Source organism: Numenius arquata, chromosome 2 (assembly GCF_964106895.1).
Source record: "Numenius arquata chromosome 2, bNumArq3.hap1.1, whole genome shotgun sequence".
Lineage (NCBI taxonomy): Eukaryota > Metazoa > Chordata > Aves > Charadriiformes > Scolopacidae > Numenius > Numenius arquata.
The window spans coordinates 69,608,470-69,628,307 of record NC_133577.1 but is presented as its reverse complement, the minus strand read 5'-3'; the positions used below and the strand labels follow the sequence as shown (position 1 = coordinate 69,628,307).

Genomic DNA, 19,838 nt, shown 5'->3' with positions numbered 1-19,838 from the left:
ATGTTTTCTTCAAATGCTGAAATCTATTATTTAGAGAGCTACAATACTTATAAGAAAAGAAAAAAAAAATCAATTCTTTTTGCTAACAGGGCTGTCTGTCTTCTGCATTATCTTACATGATCGTGTTCTTTTGTTCACAGTGTGTTTCATTTTAAACTATGTTTTACCTCCTACCGTAAGATGATCTGCACTGTGAAGATCATAAAGCCTGGAACAGAAATCTTCGTGCACAAGACTAAAAGTTTAACTACACTGTAATTATCCTTATTCTACTATCTAAGACTATATTTCCTCGATGATTTGTATTTCCCTACATTCCAAAAAAAGAACACAAAGTCTATTTTACTAATTAAAACAATAAAGACTTCACCCAATGCTTTTATCATCAAGGCAGGACCCTTGGGCTTGGCAAAGTGAGCAGAGAGCTGGCTGTCAGTCTGTGTGGAGGGGATAAGTAAACATTGCCCCAGTACTCATCTGCAGACAAGTAATACAATACTTACTCCATGCCTTGTGCAGTCTGTCGTGCAATATCAATTAGTTTGATCATTTCAAATTTGGTCTCAATGATGTGTAGATGGTGATATAAACTGGACCCCTCACACCATTGCGTAACAATAGCCAACTGGGGTTTTGTTGAATAACCCATGAAAAGCAGGATATTCACATGTCGTGTTTTCCTGTTGAAAAAAACCAAAAACATCAGGAGGAAATCAGGAAGATCAGGAAATCAAGAAAAACCCAGGCAGGACTATCACAGTCTAAATATGTATTTCCAAACAGAAGTTGTTGGGTCAATCTCAACTTTTACTAAGATAAGGTATCTGGAGAACAAGTCCTATGAGGAGCAGCTGAGGGAGCTGGGATTGTTTAGCCTGGAGAAAAGGAGGCTGAGGGGAGACCTTATCACTCTCTGAAAGGAGGCTGTAGTGAGGTGGGAGTCGGTCTCTTCTCCCAAGTAACAAGTGATAGGAAAAGAGGAAATGGCCCCAACTTGCACCAGGGAAGGTTTAGATTAGATATTAGGAACATTTTTTACATGGAAAGGGTTATATTAAGCATTGGAATAGGCTGCCCAGAGAAGCGGTGGAATCCTCATCCCTGGAGGTACTTAAAAGATGGGTAGACGTAGCGCTTAGCAACATGGTTTAGTGATGGTTTTTGTCAGTATTACGTTGATGGTTGGACTTGATGATCTTAAAGGTCCCTTCCAACCTGGACAATTCTATGATTCTATGACAACCTGTTGATAGATTTAATATAATGAATTATTCCAGCAGTTAGCCTCTCTTATCATAATGACATGGAATAGCTATTCTGGGGTAATCACCACTTCTTCTTGCTTTTGCAAGCAACTTGGCACAGGACTGCTCAGAAGATGCTGTTACCACTAGGTCCCCACAGGATAGTGATGGTTTGCAGGCAGGTCTGCTGTTGTGTAAGCCCAGTCCAGCTATAAGATGTAGATGTTGACGCCCATAAGGAGGACTTCCAAAATGAAATTCCAGTCTCAGAGGCTTCCAGAAAGGACAATCCTTTCATTCAGAAACCATCAATACATTTCCTTGGCAAGGCTTCAGTTTTTCTTAGTGCTTTATGTGACGAGAATTTTGTAGTCTCCATGGAGCCAGCACACAAGAAAGGATGGGAACAGGTATGAAAACTGTACTTCTAAAAGGCTATGATATGAACTTGCTCCCAAACAGCACAGGGAGAGACTGGAGTTCACGACAGAGATTTGGCCAGATTAAATCAAACCTATTTCAAAGATGGAGCAACTCCAGACAGAAAAACTTCACAACAAACAAGGCAGAGAAGATTATCTCAGTAGATACACCCATAGATTCAAGGCCTGAAAGAATCTACTGACACACTGTGAAATCTGAAAGATTCTCCTCAGCCTCCAGGAAAAGTCAATCACATTCTTACTGTCATCAAATGGACAAGAAGAACTAGATACTTCCAAACATATCAATTATATATTAAGAAGACGAGGCACCTAAGAATTGTGGAGTATTTCCTAGCTCTCCCATGGGCTGAGGAAAAATTAAGGCAATCGTTTTCCAACACAGCTTGGTACCGAAGGCAGTCAGCTCACTGTTGATGAAACCTGACACACGAAGCTTAAAACCCACAGTAGCTTCTTAAACCTATGCTGTTGCTGAAGATGGCAGAGCTCTTTATGTTTTCTTATATTAAAAAACTAACCTGGTAGCCTAGAGCGTGAACCCCTCTGTCCTCTCAGCAATGCAGACTAGGACAGTTCTACACTATGCGACTCTGCCTTTTTCAGGTTCAAGGATTTGTCAAGTAATGCTGAGAGTAACTGCTGAGTGAACAAAAAAATAAGTGGTTTCTTGCAAATTCTACCTCAAAGCTATGAAAGTAATGATGAAGCATAATGGAAAAGGCACAACTACAGGTAAATCTGGCTTGTCTGTGTCAAAGGATAGGACAATTGACTATTTACTATAAGTGCTGCAACGATCAACAACAGAGAAAGGCCAGACTCCAGCTATGGGACTGCTAGCAGAAATACAAGATTTTTGATTTCATTAAGTTCTCCTGAGTAGGTATGCCAAAAATATGAAGAGATACACAAAGTAGCATACCCCAGAAAGCCTCTACCTCCACAACTATGGGCTCAGAGTTTTCAGAACTAACATATTCTGGGGAAAAAGGCTGACCATCCCCTTTTCACCGTGGAGCTTATTGGAGATGCTCCTCCAGCACAGGTGCCCAGCTCAACACATTACATTTCCAGAGGCAAATCCCTTCTTTCTATTTTTTTTCTTAAAACAGAATTATGCTTGAGACTGCTCAAGATTGTACTTGGATGCTAATGGTCTTCTCCAATAAATATTCTATTGTATTGTGTTGATGGGTCCTCTTTTAAGAGCTGAGCCCAAGACAAATACTTCCTCTGAGAAAGTACAAGCAATAGACATGAGAAAAGGAAATCAAGAAGTGACTTTATGAGAAATATATTTAAAAATAAATCTCAAAGAGAAGTCAGTGCTACTGAACAGAAACTATTAAACAATTGATAATACGAGCAGTGCTGCCGCTCAAAATGAACAATTAATCATGCTCTCCTTCAATCTTAAAACATGGATGAGAGGAAAGAAAGTCCTACAGTTCCCACTTAGGCTTGACTGTGCCCTGGGGGTAGTATAATAGCAAAACCCAGACCCATCTTGAGCGTTTGGACCATGTATTCACAACATAGGTGTATAGACAAACACATTCAGGGGAAGGAAGAAGTAGCAGTGGGTATAAAGAAATATTTTTAAACAGCAAGTTATATTTTCTACCCAAAGTATCGTCATGAAGGAATAAGAAAAATGTGTTATAATAGAAATCTAAAATTAAATTATTAATAAAGCATAAATCTACACGCATTATTTTATGCCAGTAAAAATATTCTTACCTGAGCACTCCTACTTCATTTTTGAAAGCCTGTAGCTGTTGAGGTGTGGGTGCCGTAACATTCAACATTTTCACTGCCACATCACCTTTAAAATAGAACTTTTTAGTAAGTGTCATTGATACATATTCCTCTATTGAGAAAATGCTCTATAGAGCATCAGAAATATTAAGATACCCTATTTTCTAGCTTTCATGAAATAAACCACTACAATATTAAAATAAGTAAATATTCTGTAAAATGTATAAACACTATTCTTATTTTACTGTGAGAAATCTTAGCTAGGTCAAAGCTTTTCAAATACACATTTGAAATCCTCATTCGTCAACATGAATACTTCAGCCTTTCTAGTAACTATGTTTCATCTTTATCCTAATAATTAGAATCCAGAATTCAGAAGAACATACAAGAGTTAAGTTTCTAAATAGTCTGAAGTTCTAACATTACCTATTTAGCACAATACTAATTAATTTAAAAATCATCTTTATGGCCCTTCAGTGGACTCTCCCCAGTGTGTCAATGTCTCTCTTATACTGAGGAGTCCAGAACTGGAACCAGCACTCCAGGTGTGGCCTCACCAGCGCTGAGGGGAAGGATCACCTCTCTTAACCTGCTGGCAATGCTTTGCCTATTAATGCAGGATATCATTAGCCTTCTTTGAGGCACGGGCACACTGCTGGGTCATGTTCAACTTGGTGTCCAACCAGAACCCCCAGGCGCTTTTCTGTGAAGCTGCTTTCCAGCTGGGTGGCCCCCAGCAGGCAACGTTACTTGCTTAAGAATAACTGTTTGACATGACAGCCACATACCGTGCCACTTTCCTTTGTAGACTGTTCCAAATGATCCAGATCCTATCCTTTGTCCAACTGTGATCTGTCCATCTGGTATCTCCCAATCATCACTTGAATCCCGTCGACCAAGGGTTTTCTTTATATATACACATAAACAATAAAAAGGAAGAAAGCAAGTGCATTAGTGCCTGTGAAAACCACTCCTTTGTTATAGATTTGGTATCAGCATTTCATATCATTAAAGTCCTAAAAGAACTTTCTTTTTCAGATACTGTATTTGACTTTTCAAGCCAGCCATATGCAAAACCTTTAGTATACTAAATTATTTCCTGATATGAAATAGTTGCCACAGGTTTTGGCAGTATTAAAACCAGTAAATATTAAGAAACTCTTACCAAAAAGAAAGTCTCATTTATTTTTCAATTCTTACTCAATGATAATGCTAAATTGTGAAATAAGAAAAAACTGCACACATTTTGATGTATTTTTACATTTGAGAATCACTAGAGAACTTTCCAAGTTCATGAATCGTGGTGGGAACAGTTAAGCTGTTATTTGAAAGGAAACTGGCATTATAATATGAAGCACACCAAAATATTTGGGTGCAATGGAGTAAGAGTATAGTGAATTATTTAAATGATTTATGTATCAGTCCCACCATTTCAATATTCCATTATTAATTGGTTTAAAGCCCTTGATCATTACCATACTTATCTCCAAAATAATTCAGAAGGCTTTGATGAAAGACAAGTGAGAGGAACACGGTTGTGCAGTATTTCTATACTATGAATACACCATAATACGAATGAAAATAGCCGATCTTTTTCTTACCATTCTATTTCTGTCTTCTGAGGATGAGGATGATTTCCTTTCCCGCTGGGGTCCTGGTGATTTCTGTAACGCTTTCACATTGGTGAGTGACCCAGGCAAAGAGGCGGGAGGTGTTGCAGACAAACCTGCAGTTGAACCTAGATTTCAGAAACAGGATAATTTTATCTATAAGAAGCCAGCTTACAGGAATGTATTGATATTAGGTGCAAGAATTGTGTTTAAGATGCAGTATCTCCAAACATCAATGTAAATGTTAAAAGGGGACAAACATATACCAGGAATATTGTCCTAATATTACATTAGTGTTCGTCTTGGATTTCAGGAAGAGACAAGTCTATAGCAAACATCCCTGTACACCAGATAGTTCCCGGTCTCTTGTTCATGAATTACCAGAAGGACAACGTCTCTTTAAATAGAAATATTTTTTTAAAGTATTTTTTAATTCCACCAGTTTCTTGGAGAAGAAAAGTAGTAGCATTTTAGTCAGCAGTAGCTATCTCTCAGATTTCTTGTAGCTGACCTTTTAGGGACTCAATAAATAGCCAAAATAGTGTACTTTAGAATCAAAATAGACTAAACGCAAAAAAATTAAAATATTTTCTAGTTGAGTCTCCAAGTGCCACCTGAAAACCATTTGGCTGTTTTAAAGCTATCTGTTAGCAGAGAGCTCTTATTTAAAGGTAAATATTAGACTGCAGAAAGGATTAAAAAAGCATAAATGCTTTAGTTAGCTATTTGAAGCATATTCTATTAAATACAAAAAGAACAGTACATCTGTAGCCTATACATTATCTAAACAAATCGATGCAGGAAAATGTCACTAACAGAGCTGTGTTTCAGAGCCCCAATGGCTCTTTACAAATAGAGCACTTCAACTAGACACTGCTTTTAAAATACACCGTAATTATTTGTAACAAGGTTATGCTGACCTTCCCAATGCAAAGGACATGAAATAGGGTCAACTGTTAATTAAATTCATGCTGCTTTGCTAAACAATGTATGTCACTGTACAAGACCTCCAACATTCCAACGCTTTCTCTCCCATCAGTGCTCTGAGAAGTGGTAGAAGACAATATCCCTCCTCATACTCCTTCAGAAGCCCCCTGCTTACCAAAAAAGTATCTCCTAAGGCCAACTTGACTTGAAAAAATTGACTTTGTGACTTTTAAAACTGTTGCTCAGGTTCAGTCACTCAGTGTGTGCTAATTTATCCATCACTGCCTGTCCTCACTGAGCTAAAATCCATACGTTTACAAGTGGAAGCTCAAAATAATGCCACACCAACATCCCAAATGGGACGCAGCACCCATAAACTTTGTCCCACCTGCTAAAGTAACAATAATGATGCATATTGGGCAACATAACTACATTTACAAGCAGCTGGAGGCCAGTGACCTGACGGATGGACTTTTGTTCATATTCCTGTTAATGGTCACTATGCTGTCATTTATTTATTATATTATTTGTCTGAAATCACACATATATGGAATTAAGTACATGATGTTCCCAGAACATGAGCAATTTTCCAGAAAAATTACTGGATTACAGACTTACTCTGTAATAGCAAAGCTCTGCTAAAATGCATTTTCTTTAGAGGTAACTAAAGTCTCCTATTTAGAATTTAATACCACGATATAGAAACACTAGCACAATATTCACCCTTCGCCAAGAATGCTTACAGATCGTGGTAGAACATTACAGTTAATCTGTTCATAATAATGCCAGATGGCCTGTTTTCCAAGTTATTACAGTAATGTAATGTTCAGGTGATGTTGGCCGTAAGTCATTAGCTTGGACTCTGAAGCTGTACATAACATATTCCATTCTGTAGCCAGTTCGCTTGTTGGGAACACCTATCTTCTTACAAAGACTTCTGGAAGAACTTTACAAGTTCCTAAGGTGAACTGCTCTTGATATATTCTGAAACAAAAAGTCTTTGAAACAGCCAAGATGGTAGCATTTGAAAACCACACTACATGCACTGAACTACCGATTCGTACATGTACATGTATAGACATAAATATCGACATTTCATGCTATTGCTCAATAGTTGGGTTTCTCCAGCATATGAAATCCCACAGAGTTTTGGGGGATTTTGTGCAATACAACAGATCCATTGACAGCTTTAGGCCCGAGTTATCCCCAGAGTCAATGACATGAAAATGAGTCTTATTTTACATGGTACAGGGCACAAACAAATACTGTTGTTTCACTGGAAATTTACTAACTAAATAAAAACTACAGGGTCTAAAGCATCTAGGGCCCCAATGTGGTATCAACAGCACATTCTCGAAATGAAGTATTTGTTGAAAGCTGACATGACACATTACTTGAAAAGCTTGAGACCTAACAAGGTATCAATGGAAATGTTTGTAATTTACATTTGATTTCCTAGATTACTTTTCAAAACAAAGAATATTCAATATAGAAAACTGTTAAAGCACTGAACTGACTTAAACTGACCAGTCAAGGAAATTCTAAGTTAAGGGCATCACTTTTTCTTTAAAATCACTGCAATGCAATCCAAGGACCTTTGCTTACAAAAGCTATGCTAAGGTCCACATTAAAACCTCAACTATGAAATTCCTTGCTTTTGAAGATTTAAGTCAGACTTTATTTATAGTCATTTTCAAGCGTGTAAAGGTGAAAGTGAGTATGTGTGAAAAGCACATTCAAAGCATTCCAGCCAGGCCAAGCAAAAAACAGAGGTGTTCTGATAAACTCACACACTTACATACACACGGTGTGAGGGTGAGGCACAAACAGCATCTGTGGTTTTACTTATTTTGTTTGGGTGAAAACAAGAAAGAAGAGCCCAACTACCTCTGAACACTGGGCCAGGCTCAAAATCAAACACTATTTCACTGGGGACAGAATGAAGGAGGGGACTGGGAGTCCGGGATTGGTATTTCCGAAGACAGCGCATCAGCTGGTTCAAAGGGGCTGTTAGAGAGAAAGAGACGGGCAGGCAGAGACAGAAAGACAGACACATAGAAGAAATGAAAGAAGTCATGGGAAATAACTAGGATGCTTTGACTCCTATTCATAGATTGCTTCTGTACTTTGAAGGAAAAAAAAAAAGTCAATTACTAATAACACTGTGTCAGGACTGGGAATAGCCAATTGTTTTCAGATGCCAAGCAGACAGTTTATGATCAAAAGTTAAAACCAACATGATAGCACAACATTTAAATGCTGGACAAAATGGGCAAAACTGTGGAGAGCCACACCTATCAACACATACAAAAATAGCTAAAACTGGCAACTTCAAATTAGTCAGCTTGCAGGATTAAAGGAAATATTCTTTTTAAAAAGCATTCTATTGCTGGCATAAGAAAAAAACAGCTCCATCAAACACAATGCAGTAGATAGGTACTGTCCTACCAACTACTAGATTTGGATGGGACAAAGTCAGTGACAGCCCACAGTACAAAACCTTAGAGATCAGGGTAGAGTGCGCTAGGGTCATTCAGACTTTACTTATGGCCAAAGAAGTTATAATTAGTAGGAGACGACCGTGTTAATGATTTGGAGTTGGAAACTGTCATATGCCTGCCCTACTTACTATTTCTTTATTTCTGTTATTTCTATATTATTGATATATTCACAGGAATAAATACAGCACATAAGAAGCCCTCTCAGGGCCTTGACAGCCAGTGGGAGAAGTGACTTAACAGGCCCGTGCATAACGTGAGGAAAAATAAATCTTCTGGCACTAGTTCTGACTTAACTGTGAATTAGGGCTGTGTCTTATTGACGGAAAAAAGATCCGGCTTCAGCATAAGGTCCTAACAACCTGGTTCCAAGAGTTAGCACAGGCATGCAGTGCAGCAAAGCAGCATCTTCAGCAGGGGTAGAGGGGGAGAAGAACCGGAGCATTTCATGCTGCTTTAGGATGCAGCAGTTCGCATGGAAGTTCCATCTACCGTGTTGACGGTTTTCAATGAAAACCCCTGTTGTTTCCATGGGTGGAAAAGTAACAACAGGCATAATAAAAATCTTGGAGAGAGAGTTGGGAAGTTGTAAAATATCTGTGTGCGGCCACGTGAGTGAATGACTGTGTGCATGTGAGAGCAAAAAAAGTGACAGTGCAAAATAATTTTAAAACTAAAAAACTAGATACCACTTCAAAACTTTTTCTCCTTCTGTCTCCCCCACTCCCAGAATGACCAGCAAATGACTCTAACCTTTGTCAGACAAATATTAAGTTCATGAACAAGCAAATGCAAATTCATTTTTCGTTCTAGTCATATTTTCCTTTGTGCCTGTCTTTTTTAGAAGGAAGTAGAACAAAGGGAAGGGACAGAGCGGTTGTGTAATAAAATAGAGCACAGTAGCTGGTTTAGACCCTACTTACCTCCCTCTCCTCGTAAACCCTGGTCTCTAATCAAGTCCTACAAATAAGAAAATAAATTGTGTTTAGTTTAGGTATGATCATTTACATTCCAGAATCAATTAAGACTGATCAAATTGAGAATCCATAACCTCATATGTTGTCCATGAAATGAAAGTTGTTTGTTACCCTGGCTTACTAATAGCAGCGACTCCAACAAACCATTTATAACAACTACTAAACTTTTCAAAATTAATTGCCTTAAAACAGCATCTCTCAGTAGTAAAGTGAAATGTACAACACCCAAAATAGATGCTGACATGAAAATATTGATTTAAGCACATAGTTGGCCAAAATGCATGAAGAAATATTGAACCAAACGTTCTAGTTACAGTTTGTGGCACAAATTATTTGAACCGTCATATCAGAAGCCGGGACGCCCATTTCCTGTACTGAGGTACATCAGTCAAATGAGTTCTGCTTCATTTTATCTTGTTACAAAGCACCTCATTTGCATAGCCAGGCGCACTGTGTTCTCAGAAATGACTCACTGCAAAAGGTTTTCTTCACTTGTAACCCACTGTGAACTGAGAGTTTCTTTTACAACATACCCAGACTAAAAGCAAACTACACCAAGGATTTTTTTTCTTAACAGAAGAGAATTAGAAAATTCTAGCAATTCCCTCTGTATGTCCATTTTCATCATGAAGCTTTTTTTTTTGTTGGTTTTTTTGTTGTTGTTTTGTTTTGTTTTTTGTTTTTTTTTTTTTTACACAATTACTTTATTGCTTTATACACCTGGCACTGCTGCCGAAAGCACTGGTCCTGCCTGTCAGCTGCACCACTGCCATATACCACATGCAAATCTCTACGCAGCCCCACTCTTAATACACAGCTAACGTTTCACCTTTCACTCGGTTCACTTGCAAAACACATTTTGTGCCTCAGCGGCCAGCCAGACTTTCAAGACTGCTCACCTGTCAAATGACTAATTTCTAGAGAACAGACTTAAGGGTAAAATACAAGCTATATACGTTAGCAAAATTAGAAAGAGGTTGTTGTGACCAATATTTTGAAAGGTCCTAGCTGGCCTTGTACCTAGTATCAACTATTATTATTATTATTATTTATGATTCAGCATGCAGAAATTTCAAAAATGTGGAAAACAAGTTAAGTGTAGCCATTTCTGAGCACTACAAAAGAATGCTCAGACCAATATACACTGGGCTCTTGAAATCCTAAGGAACATTCAGTAAATCTGAACTCAGCCTACTGCAATAATTTAATTTTCTTCAATGCCAGAAATATTACTTGAATTACAAACACTAAAAATCCCTATCTTGCATGTGAAGAAATATGCTTAACACATACAATGGTTTGTGAGAGTGGCTTTCATATTCTTAACGCTGTGGTACAGCTAGCAGCATGAGCCTTGGGACGAATGGCAAAAAAAGAGAGCAGTGGTTTATGGTAGAACGTGTCTTTGAAAATGAAAGGAGAGGACTGTCAAAAGGCAGTTTCTGCTTTTGTAGAATAGGTCATTTGCATTCTTACAGCTCTCGATAGCAAAAATGTCTTACATATGAAGATTCTGACAGACCACCAAGGATTATCTTAGAAACACAGCACTCGTGTGTACACGATAAATTTAATGCACTGATACTCTTACGGGAAACATCAAATCTATTATTCCTGATCCAAACGTTATTAATACTTACATCAATATTGACTGGCTCGATTGTATTGATGTGAACATTGGGAGCTGAAGAGGATCGGTCGCGTTGCCCAAACTGATTCCGATGGTCTTCATCTGCTGGTCGGAGGGGCTGTGGGATTGGAATGGATTTTGAAGGAGAAGGACTAGGGAGAATTGGTGGTCTGAGAAACAAAGTCAAGGAAAAAGAGGATTTAGGTCTACAAATGGCTTCAAATACTGCATAGTGGGTGTGGTAAGTCCTTTTCAACTATAATAATACATATATTAAAAAAACTGATCTAAAGGCCTGCATGAAAACAATTTATAATGAACGATCTCTACTCCCCTATGATCAATTGCAACAACTCTCTGCTGCACAAACTACCTAATTACACGTCAGTGAAGTGTTCCAAGTTAAAACAAAACAAAAAACCCTAACATACCATACCAAACTAGTAATAATAAATCCTGAGCTGAAAAAGTCACGTAGCCCAACATGCACTGCAGATAACAAAATACTTTGCAGTTTCCTCACTTCGGGGTTAATGCAATACACTCTTTTTAATGGCAACCCATTGAGAACTAAAAAAGCCTAACATCTCACATCAACGTTAACAGTCAGAAGATGTCACAAAACAAATTGTATGGATGGGATTATTGTTCAATGAAGAAAGACTGAAAATTACATAGTGGTCACTCCTCATAAATGATTAATATTCTAGCCAGTGGAATATGAATTATTGAAATGAAAAATAAGCATACCACCTCTTAACCTAAACCTTTAAGAAGTAACTCTGAATACTGCAACATTTCAAATGTTATTTACAGGGCTACAGTTTGGCAATGCAATAGATTTTACTCGAAAGGTAAGTGTTCAGACTGTATACACAAGTTTTCTGAAGAAATGCAAATGCTGCCAGTGATAAACGTAAATGAAGTCTTTAATTTATGGTATCATGAATCATATATTTAAAATACAAAACATCTAAACGCTTGCTTTTTCATTTGTAAAAAGGCCAAATGTCACTTCTTTGGCTATCCATTTCTTTTGTTAAAGTATAATATATTGGCACTTATCTCTTACTCAAGTCAGATCAGTCACTGTAGAGTCTAATGATCAATTTAATGGAGATAAGGGAAAGGGTCAATGAGAAACATTTGCCACCTTTGTCAAATAAAACTTTATGTTAAAATACACAAGATATCTGACAACAAGGTTTCTAGAACTTACAGAAAACACAACCTCTGTTGTTTTTTCTCAGAGAGGGGGGTAGTGCAGTTACTCATGGGTTAGTTACCATGCCCACAAAGGCAACGTCCACAGGGAGAAGCTTCAGAAATAAACCATACAGGAAGCAGCATATAGCTGCAATAGGTCCTGATGCCACCTCCCGTACGCGAATGTTCCTTGGCCTCTCCAAAGATCTTCAGCGGCAACTAACATTTTCAACAGGATCTCTTGACATTTTTTCAGAAACAGGTCTGCTTTAAAGGCTATTATATTACCCTACCTTTCATTGAAGAGTTTATACAGTTTGGCACCCGTCCCAGAACTCAGTGCTATCTGTATCCTAAGTACCTGTCATCTTTTCCTTCCTGGCCAACAGACTCACAATTGAGAACAGAGCACTCACAAATTAATTCAAATAACAGTCTATTAAGTCCTGTAATAAAATACAAAAATTATGTTTGGGACGTTAGGGGCAAGAATAGGTAGGGGGCTTAACTTCTGGGAAGAAACAAACTGAAACTGTCAATAGACAAATCTCCAAGAAAGGGCTTAGAACAGCCTAGGATCTCAGAAGATGATCAGAATTTCAGAAACATTTTTTAAATGCAGTTGATGTACATATAGGTAAGCCAAAGTTTTCATTAATTGCTAAAAAAATGCCTTCAGGTAAAATCTTTTCTATTGTAGATGAGAAAGTTTTGAATTCCTGAAGCTTTTTGTAAGGAAATCATGCAACTAGAATCCACATCAGAAGATGGGACACTGCACAGATATGAGTGCAGGACTTGGTTGACATTCTAAGACATTGTATTTTCACATTAAAGCAAGTGTGTCAGATGCTGCACAAAAAGACTTCAGAAGAAAAGCCTAAAAAGTGTCTCACTGTCATTGTTGGGATGGCTAACTCCTGCTCAGACTTCCTGAGAGTTCACAGTAATAATAAAGTCAAGGGAAATGTGTAACGACAAACATCTCTGATCATGAGTAAGCCAAAGGAGAGAAAACCAAATTGCAGAAATATTGTTTCAATTACGTCCTCCTTTGAGTCATAAATGGTCATCTGTTAAGGGAATCTGCAAATACTTCTGTATTTCTGGTCACAGGTCATCATGCCCATCACGTTGCTAGCACAGATTGCATGCTACGTCATACTGTGTTTGAAAACAATTTGAATAGCTTTTTCTACTCATTAAATTCTAAATGGGGGAAATTCAGATCTTTAGAAAACAATTATAGGCTGATAAAGAACTCTCTTTTTTGGAGTCTCTAAGCTATTATTGGGAGGATCTCTGGGTTTTAGACACCAAACAATCCAGAGATGTGGGGATCTCATAAGCAGTTAGCCATGTGCTCCATCTATACGACCAGGATTTCATTAATGGGTGTCCTTGGGACACTTATAAAAAGGAAGGTTATTTTTGCTAAATGGGAATTTTGCTGGGAAAAGGTAACTAGTGAAGAAAAAGACAGAAGCAATTTGCTAGCCAAGATGGCCTACTGAGATCACAAGCTCAGAAGAGGTTACCACTGGCCTCTGCCTGTTTGCGGCAAAAGCTGTATCTTGATTTGCATCAAGATACTGATCTACAGAAAACATGTCACCACAAAGAATGCAGCAATCCTCTTAGCTACCCAAAGCCCAAAATTTTAATTACTCCAGGAGGGTAGAATGGACACTGGAGCAAAAAGGACCAGCCATCATCATTGGGAAGAGGATGATGTTGTCTGTTCCAGGTGAGTTACAAAACTAGTTCTGCAGGCTATGCAAACATATGGCCAAAAATAATAAAAATCAAGAAGACCAGAACACAACTGCTGCAAAGACCTGTTTGCTGTGGCAAATATGTATAGCAGGCTGGGGCTTAAAGGAGCAGCAGTTTAAATACCAGGATCTGAGCTTCTCTTGTTCCTGTGGCCTTTGTGAGCAGTGAACGGCCAACCCGAGAGGAGACCTTCTATAAATAAGAAGGTCAATATGCTGACGTATTAGAGAGGTTATATCACCTCATCTTGCACACTTTCTTCCAGTCTCTTAGATGTGGGCATTCCTTTAACAAACCATTGTCAGCTTCCCAGGCAACAAGGTGAATGAGTTGTCAAATCTTGATTTAATGTATTATAACCTTTCCTGGCAGTATGACAGAACATGCTTTTTCCTTGGACCATGTATTTGGGATGAGCACATTGTTCCCTCCTATTTTTATCAAGACAAAACAGAAAGAAGTTTTGTCAGGAGACAGGAGTAATTGCAGACAGATGTAGATTTTTACCCTTTGTCAATCACAGCAAGTGCCAACATGTCCACAGATTTACTATTCTGCAAAATTGGTCCATGGGAAAGAGGAAGGTAACTCAGAAAAGTGCCCGCACATGCTACCATATATATAATCAAACAATTTTATAAAAATCATATACAGTACCTCCACCAGATCTCAGAAATTGCAATGATACAAGTTAGTTTACTTTACAAATACAAACGAAAATTTTAATACAGATTTTCCTGAATTTACTTTAATTCACCAATGTGATGTTTCAAATATTTAAGAGCTGGTCTACTCAGGAAAGATTTTTCTTAAAACACATTTGTCTGGGCTTCAGGATTTTTGCTTGGATATTTATTTTGCTGTAGTGAAGCAAATACTTAAACTGAAAATTCACATTCACCTAGCTTCATGTTATAGGGTGTGTGCCACTTCCTTTTTAAAATGACAGCATCTCTACTGGACTGAGATTTTTCTTCTTCCCCTCTCAGCCTGAACAAGCGCATCTCAGCTTAACCACAGGCTCAGTGTAGTACACACTATTCACCTGGTAGACTGCATACCCATACCCAAGCCAAACCTACTGAAAGCTAAAATGCATACCGAGGCTTTTCTCTCTTTTTTTTTTTTTTTTTTTTTTTTTCATTTACACCAGAGTATGATTGGCTTTGATTTTTGGTACTGCTGCTAACGAAGGTCACAGTGCACTTCCGTTTTCAAGCAGTTGCTAAGGATCTGGGATACAATGGTATTTCAACCACACTAGCGAGCTGGTAAATGGTAAATTTTGGGAGGCCAAATATGTTCTAATTTAATTATTGTGGTACTCCATAGATATTGCCAGAAAACAAAGGGTTTTTTTCTTTCCCCACCTGTACAGCCTGGAAATAGTCAATAATCCCAAATCAAATGTTGGTTTGGAGAAAAGGATAGAAGTACAAGTTTGTAACTACAAGCTAGTGAAGATCACTCTTACAGCATCCTGTGAAGTCAGTCTAAAAGCATCACAGGACAGATCTGTAACAGTCGTAACTTCATATGGACTAGTGCTTTTCTCTATACCATGAAAACTTGTTTTCATCCATGTTGGCTTGCAAGTGTAAAACAGCTTCCAGGATTATCACAAGTGTGCATTTATACTGGCCTTTAGGCCCAGATGAAAGCTCAGCAACGCTTTCCTAAAATTTCTGACAGCTTCACAAACCAGGGGCTAATCAAGGGAAATCCCACAGCTGTCATTAGTCCTCCAAGGTTTCAGTTCACTAGCGTGTTTTTGCAAATAAGGTTTTGGGGAGCAAGAGGGCTCCCGCACCCGTTGTACAGACTAAAGATGATTCTTCTAAAAACTCTGATACCAGGCCTTTTCTGCTCAGCAAGAATGTATATCAAGTTGGATATTGTAGGAAGTTTGCTAACATACATGGAATGGTCTGGAAAAGGACTGGTGCCAGAATTTTTAGGGGGAAAGCTCATGGTTTTATGCAGTAGAACACAAAGCTTTTGCTCACTTAAACACATGGGGATCTAAATGGTGTCGTAGTACTAAATCTAATACTGTAAGACTATGTCTTTGTTTCCCTATCTTTTCTAGACATTTAAATATCTTCGGCTGAGGCAGAATGATCAGTGAACATTTGGAAGACAGAAAGGAAAGCAGAGGTGTTTAATCACGGGCTGGAGCCTACTCTAAAGCAGGGACCGGCAAGCTTCCAAGAACAGTGCACCAGACAGTCCCCCTTCCTTCCTCAAATTGAGAAGATTAAGCACATTGGGAAATGTTGTTTTTCAAAGAGCCAAGATGTTGCCAACCCGCTTACTAGCAGTGTTCTGCCTCAAGCAAAGCCGATGTTTTCACCTTCTTTGGAGTCCGACCTGTCTCTGTTGCTATTCAAAGTCTGACCAGGCGTCCCCTCACCACCCACTCCACAGGTTACTCACCCTGCTATAACATCTGCCTCATGAGTTTGCTCAGTTTTGCCCAAGATCACACCATCTGAGAGAATAGGTGGAAGTTGAAAAAGACAGCTGTGGAATATTTTCAACAGCTAATCTCTCCCCTTTTCACGTAACATTCAGGGAACTGGGTTCACAGAAATTCTGTGCTCTTATTTTACGAGCAAAGATACAGAAAATCTTTATGATAGTGCAATAAATGAAATGAATACAATGTATTACATACAGTTTATGTACTTCAATTTTATTACAAATGGCTATTATCGGGGAGACCTACACTTTAATAATTTTTTCCAGTTAAGTGCAGATTATAACTAAAATGACTGCTTTGGCACAACAGGATAGTGCACACTGAAAGATCTAAAATGGGACAAAAGACCTAAAAGTGGAGGCTGGACACATTTTTATAAGGGGTTCATAAATGTTCAAGTGGGACCACATGTGCTCCCTCATCTTTGGGAGGAACGTCTGGAGGGACTGCCTATGGCTTACAGTTGGAAGAGTGAAAGGCTACAGGACTGGACTGCTTTAGGATGTGCTTTGCTTTACACATGAGCAAAGTGCAACAAAGTTCTCCAGCATGTTTAGCAGCTTTTGCATCATGTCCAATGGTCTTTTCCTTTATGTCCCTTTCTCTTTCCAACTTCTCCATTTGATCCCTTGACAACTTCTCAGCATGCCACACACGCCTTTGCTCTTGAGCTTGTCTTGCAACACAAACTCTTCCTTTCTTTGGGCACTTTGCCTGTCGCTGGAATCCCTTCACAAGGCTAAAGATGAAGAAGGATGTTTGCCTTCTCTTTCCTCAGGTTTACCAAACGATTAGCAACATCCCTTCCTCTGTGGGCTGTGTCATACAAGATGCTAGGAGAACAGAGAAATCAAAGGAACAATTATTAAACTGATAAGTGTTAATAAAGCACTCGTTCCTCATATTTTCAATACCATTGCCTGACTCTCAAATTTCAAACCCCTACTGTCTTCCCAGACAAGATAAACTCAAATGTCAGACTTTTTTTTTTTTAATTCCAGTTGAGCTGTTGTGCCATACTGTAGCAGTACCCTTTAGTGAAACTGTGGGTAAGTATGCTTTTCTAGAGAAGGCCAGCATTTTTCAATTATATATTTAAAAAGCCTATAAGTATTACTAAAGGAAGGCAAAACGATAACTGGTGAAAAGTACGGACATTGAGAAGTAGGAAAATTTAGCATATACCAGCATTAGGATTAGGGCTATATAGTGCCTTCAGCACCCACAGGTGTTTAACACAGTTGGTATGAACAAGCCTCTTCACAGGTTAATAGTTCTAGCCTGGTTATAGTTTCAGCTGTACCATGAGAAAGGCAGAGCCTGCTTAGCTTAGAGAATCACAGCAGCTGCCTTGTCCCCAATCTGCTGTAGTAACATCCACAGGACATAAAGGCAACCTCCACTACCTGGAGTACTTTGGAAGGCAAAGAGGCACTTCCAAATTTACTTGAAACTACACCAAATAGCACAAGTAAGAACATCATCTCTTTTTGTACTTACCAAGTGAGGTTCCCTCTGCAGGGCTGTCAATCTATTTTCCTGGGAAGCATCATATTTGATCTTTCATAAAATAGTCTTGGCTGTCCAGGGAATTTCTCTTCTAGTTAAGAGTCCATAGGTGCCTGCGTAGCTTCCAGCTGTGTTTCTGCTTCAGTTTGGGCACAATGCTCACTAGTCCAAGAGAGCCTCTCTGCCAAATTCAGTTCATCTCCATGCAGCACACAAGTCCTAGGAATGTTTTCCTGAAGGCTTTTGTATTTGGTGCTCTTAATAAATCTGCATCAGGTTTTTTGACTTTATTACGCATCCTTGAGTTACTCTTTCCTGGATCTAGTGCTGGGTGGTGTCAGTGATGTCTTAGCTACTGGGAACGTAATCTAAACATGATCACTTCTCTCTTCACAGAGAGAGGGTCCAGAATCTTTGTTGAAAATACAGGGGATGGAGGCCATGGTCAGTTTTAGAACTCTAATTTTACAAAATCTGGGTCTGCAGCAAACAGATGCTATTGGTATATCCCAACATGTACATAGGAGGAAGACAGTTGATCTGGAGGATGCTAAAGCAATATGTACATGGAAAAGCTACTAAAGTAGTATTATGAACCTGGAATTGGCATCTCTTTACACTAATCTTATAGTGATGTGGCTTATTCTGAAACAGAGGTATGTCACTTCAAGGCAAATAAACTGTAGTTTGATAACACAAACTAAAAGAATTTGAGGATATAGCTTTGGTTTGTATTAATTTTAAGTATAAAATCTTTCCAGTTTAGACCAGGTCTAATCTACCATGCAGAAGAAATCAGTTTAACAGGTAAGGCCCCAATTCTACAGACACTTACACACACGTTAAACTTGGGTTCCTTGTTAATTTATATCATTCGCGTGAATGAAAACATTAACTTCTTTGAAGTTAAGCATAGGTGGATATATTTGTATGAGGAGGCAGACTACAAAAATGTAGATAGAGTTGCAAAGCAGTATTTTGAGTGTTTCTAAGCATACAGTACTGAAATGTTATTAAACAGCAGGAATGAGGTCATACCCAACAGAATCTGAGGGGGGCACTGAGGGGTACGATCCAGATGCTGGGGTGGTCTCTCCTAAGGAGGCCTCTTCCTGCGGTATGGGGTGATGTTCAAAGAACTTGGAGACAAACAGCAAACTGTGAGGCAAGAACAAAACAAAAACAGCCTAACTTGTGCAAAACCCAGAAGCTTCACATTATAACACTCAATGATTGAACACACCCCCCACACATCCCAAAAAAACCACCCAAACCCCCTCACTGATCAAATTCTAAATTTTAAAATAAAGACTACACTAACACACTAATCTGCAAGATATGTTAGAAATAGTATTTACCTGACAAAGCATCAAAAAGATCATGCCTTAAACATAGCTTAAATGTTTAAGGTGATTTCTTAATCTTTTATTTCATATTAGAAACATCTGGTTCCTCAAGAATGCACAAATTATAACTATATGTTGAGTACATGAACTTATTTTAATGTTTGCACTGATGCAATGATAAAATCCAAACGCCAAGTGGATAGAACTATGTTATCCATAAGCCCTGAGCACAAACTCTAAAGTTGCCCAAGGAAACAGTTACAAATACCAACATAAGCAGGAATCAAATTTATCCTTGGGGGAAAACCTAGCATTTTAAATGATTCCTTAAGTGAAAGTCTATTTAAAAAGACTTAATAACATCCGCTTAAACTGATCAAATAGAACACAGAGCCAGTTTACACCAGATCCTTAACCTACATCAAAGAC

The 19,838-nt window shown here is 38.5% G+C and overlaps 1 protein-coding gene across 4 annotated transcripts in view; it reads right to left on the bottom strand.

Moving 5' to 3' along the window:
* Nucleotides 1–19,838, bottom strand: part of BRAF (B-Raf proto-oncogene, serine/threonine kinase) — a 79,482-nt gene that overhangs the window by 13,164 nt on the left and 46,480 nt on the right. For 3 of the 4 annotated variants that reach the window (XM_074144489.1, XM_074144490.1, XM_074144491.1), the window contains 7 exons: nt 19,102–19,221; nt 11,101–11,260; nt 9,407–9,443; nt 5,050–5,186; nt 4,237–4,354; nt 3,431–3,515; nt 504–680 (listed from right to left, as the gene is read on the bottom strand). In XM_074144489.1, the coding sequence (XP_074000590.1) occupies nt 504–680; nt 3,431–3,515; nt 4,237–4,354; nt 5,050–5,186; nt 9,407–9,443; nt 11,101–11,260; nt 19,102–19,221 (834 nt within the window). Of the gene's footprint in view, nt 1–503; nt 681–3,430; nt 3,516–4,236; nt 4,355–5,049; nt 5,187–7,872; nt 7,993–9,406; nt 9,444–11,100; nt 11,261–19,101; nt 19,222–19,838 lie in introns of all 4 variants that reach the window. The other variant, XM_074144488.1, reaches the window with a different exon arrangement.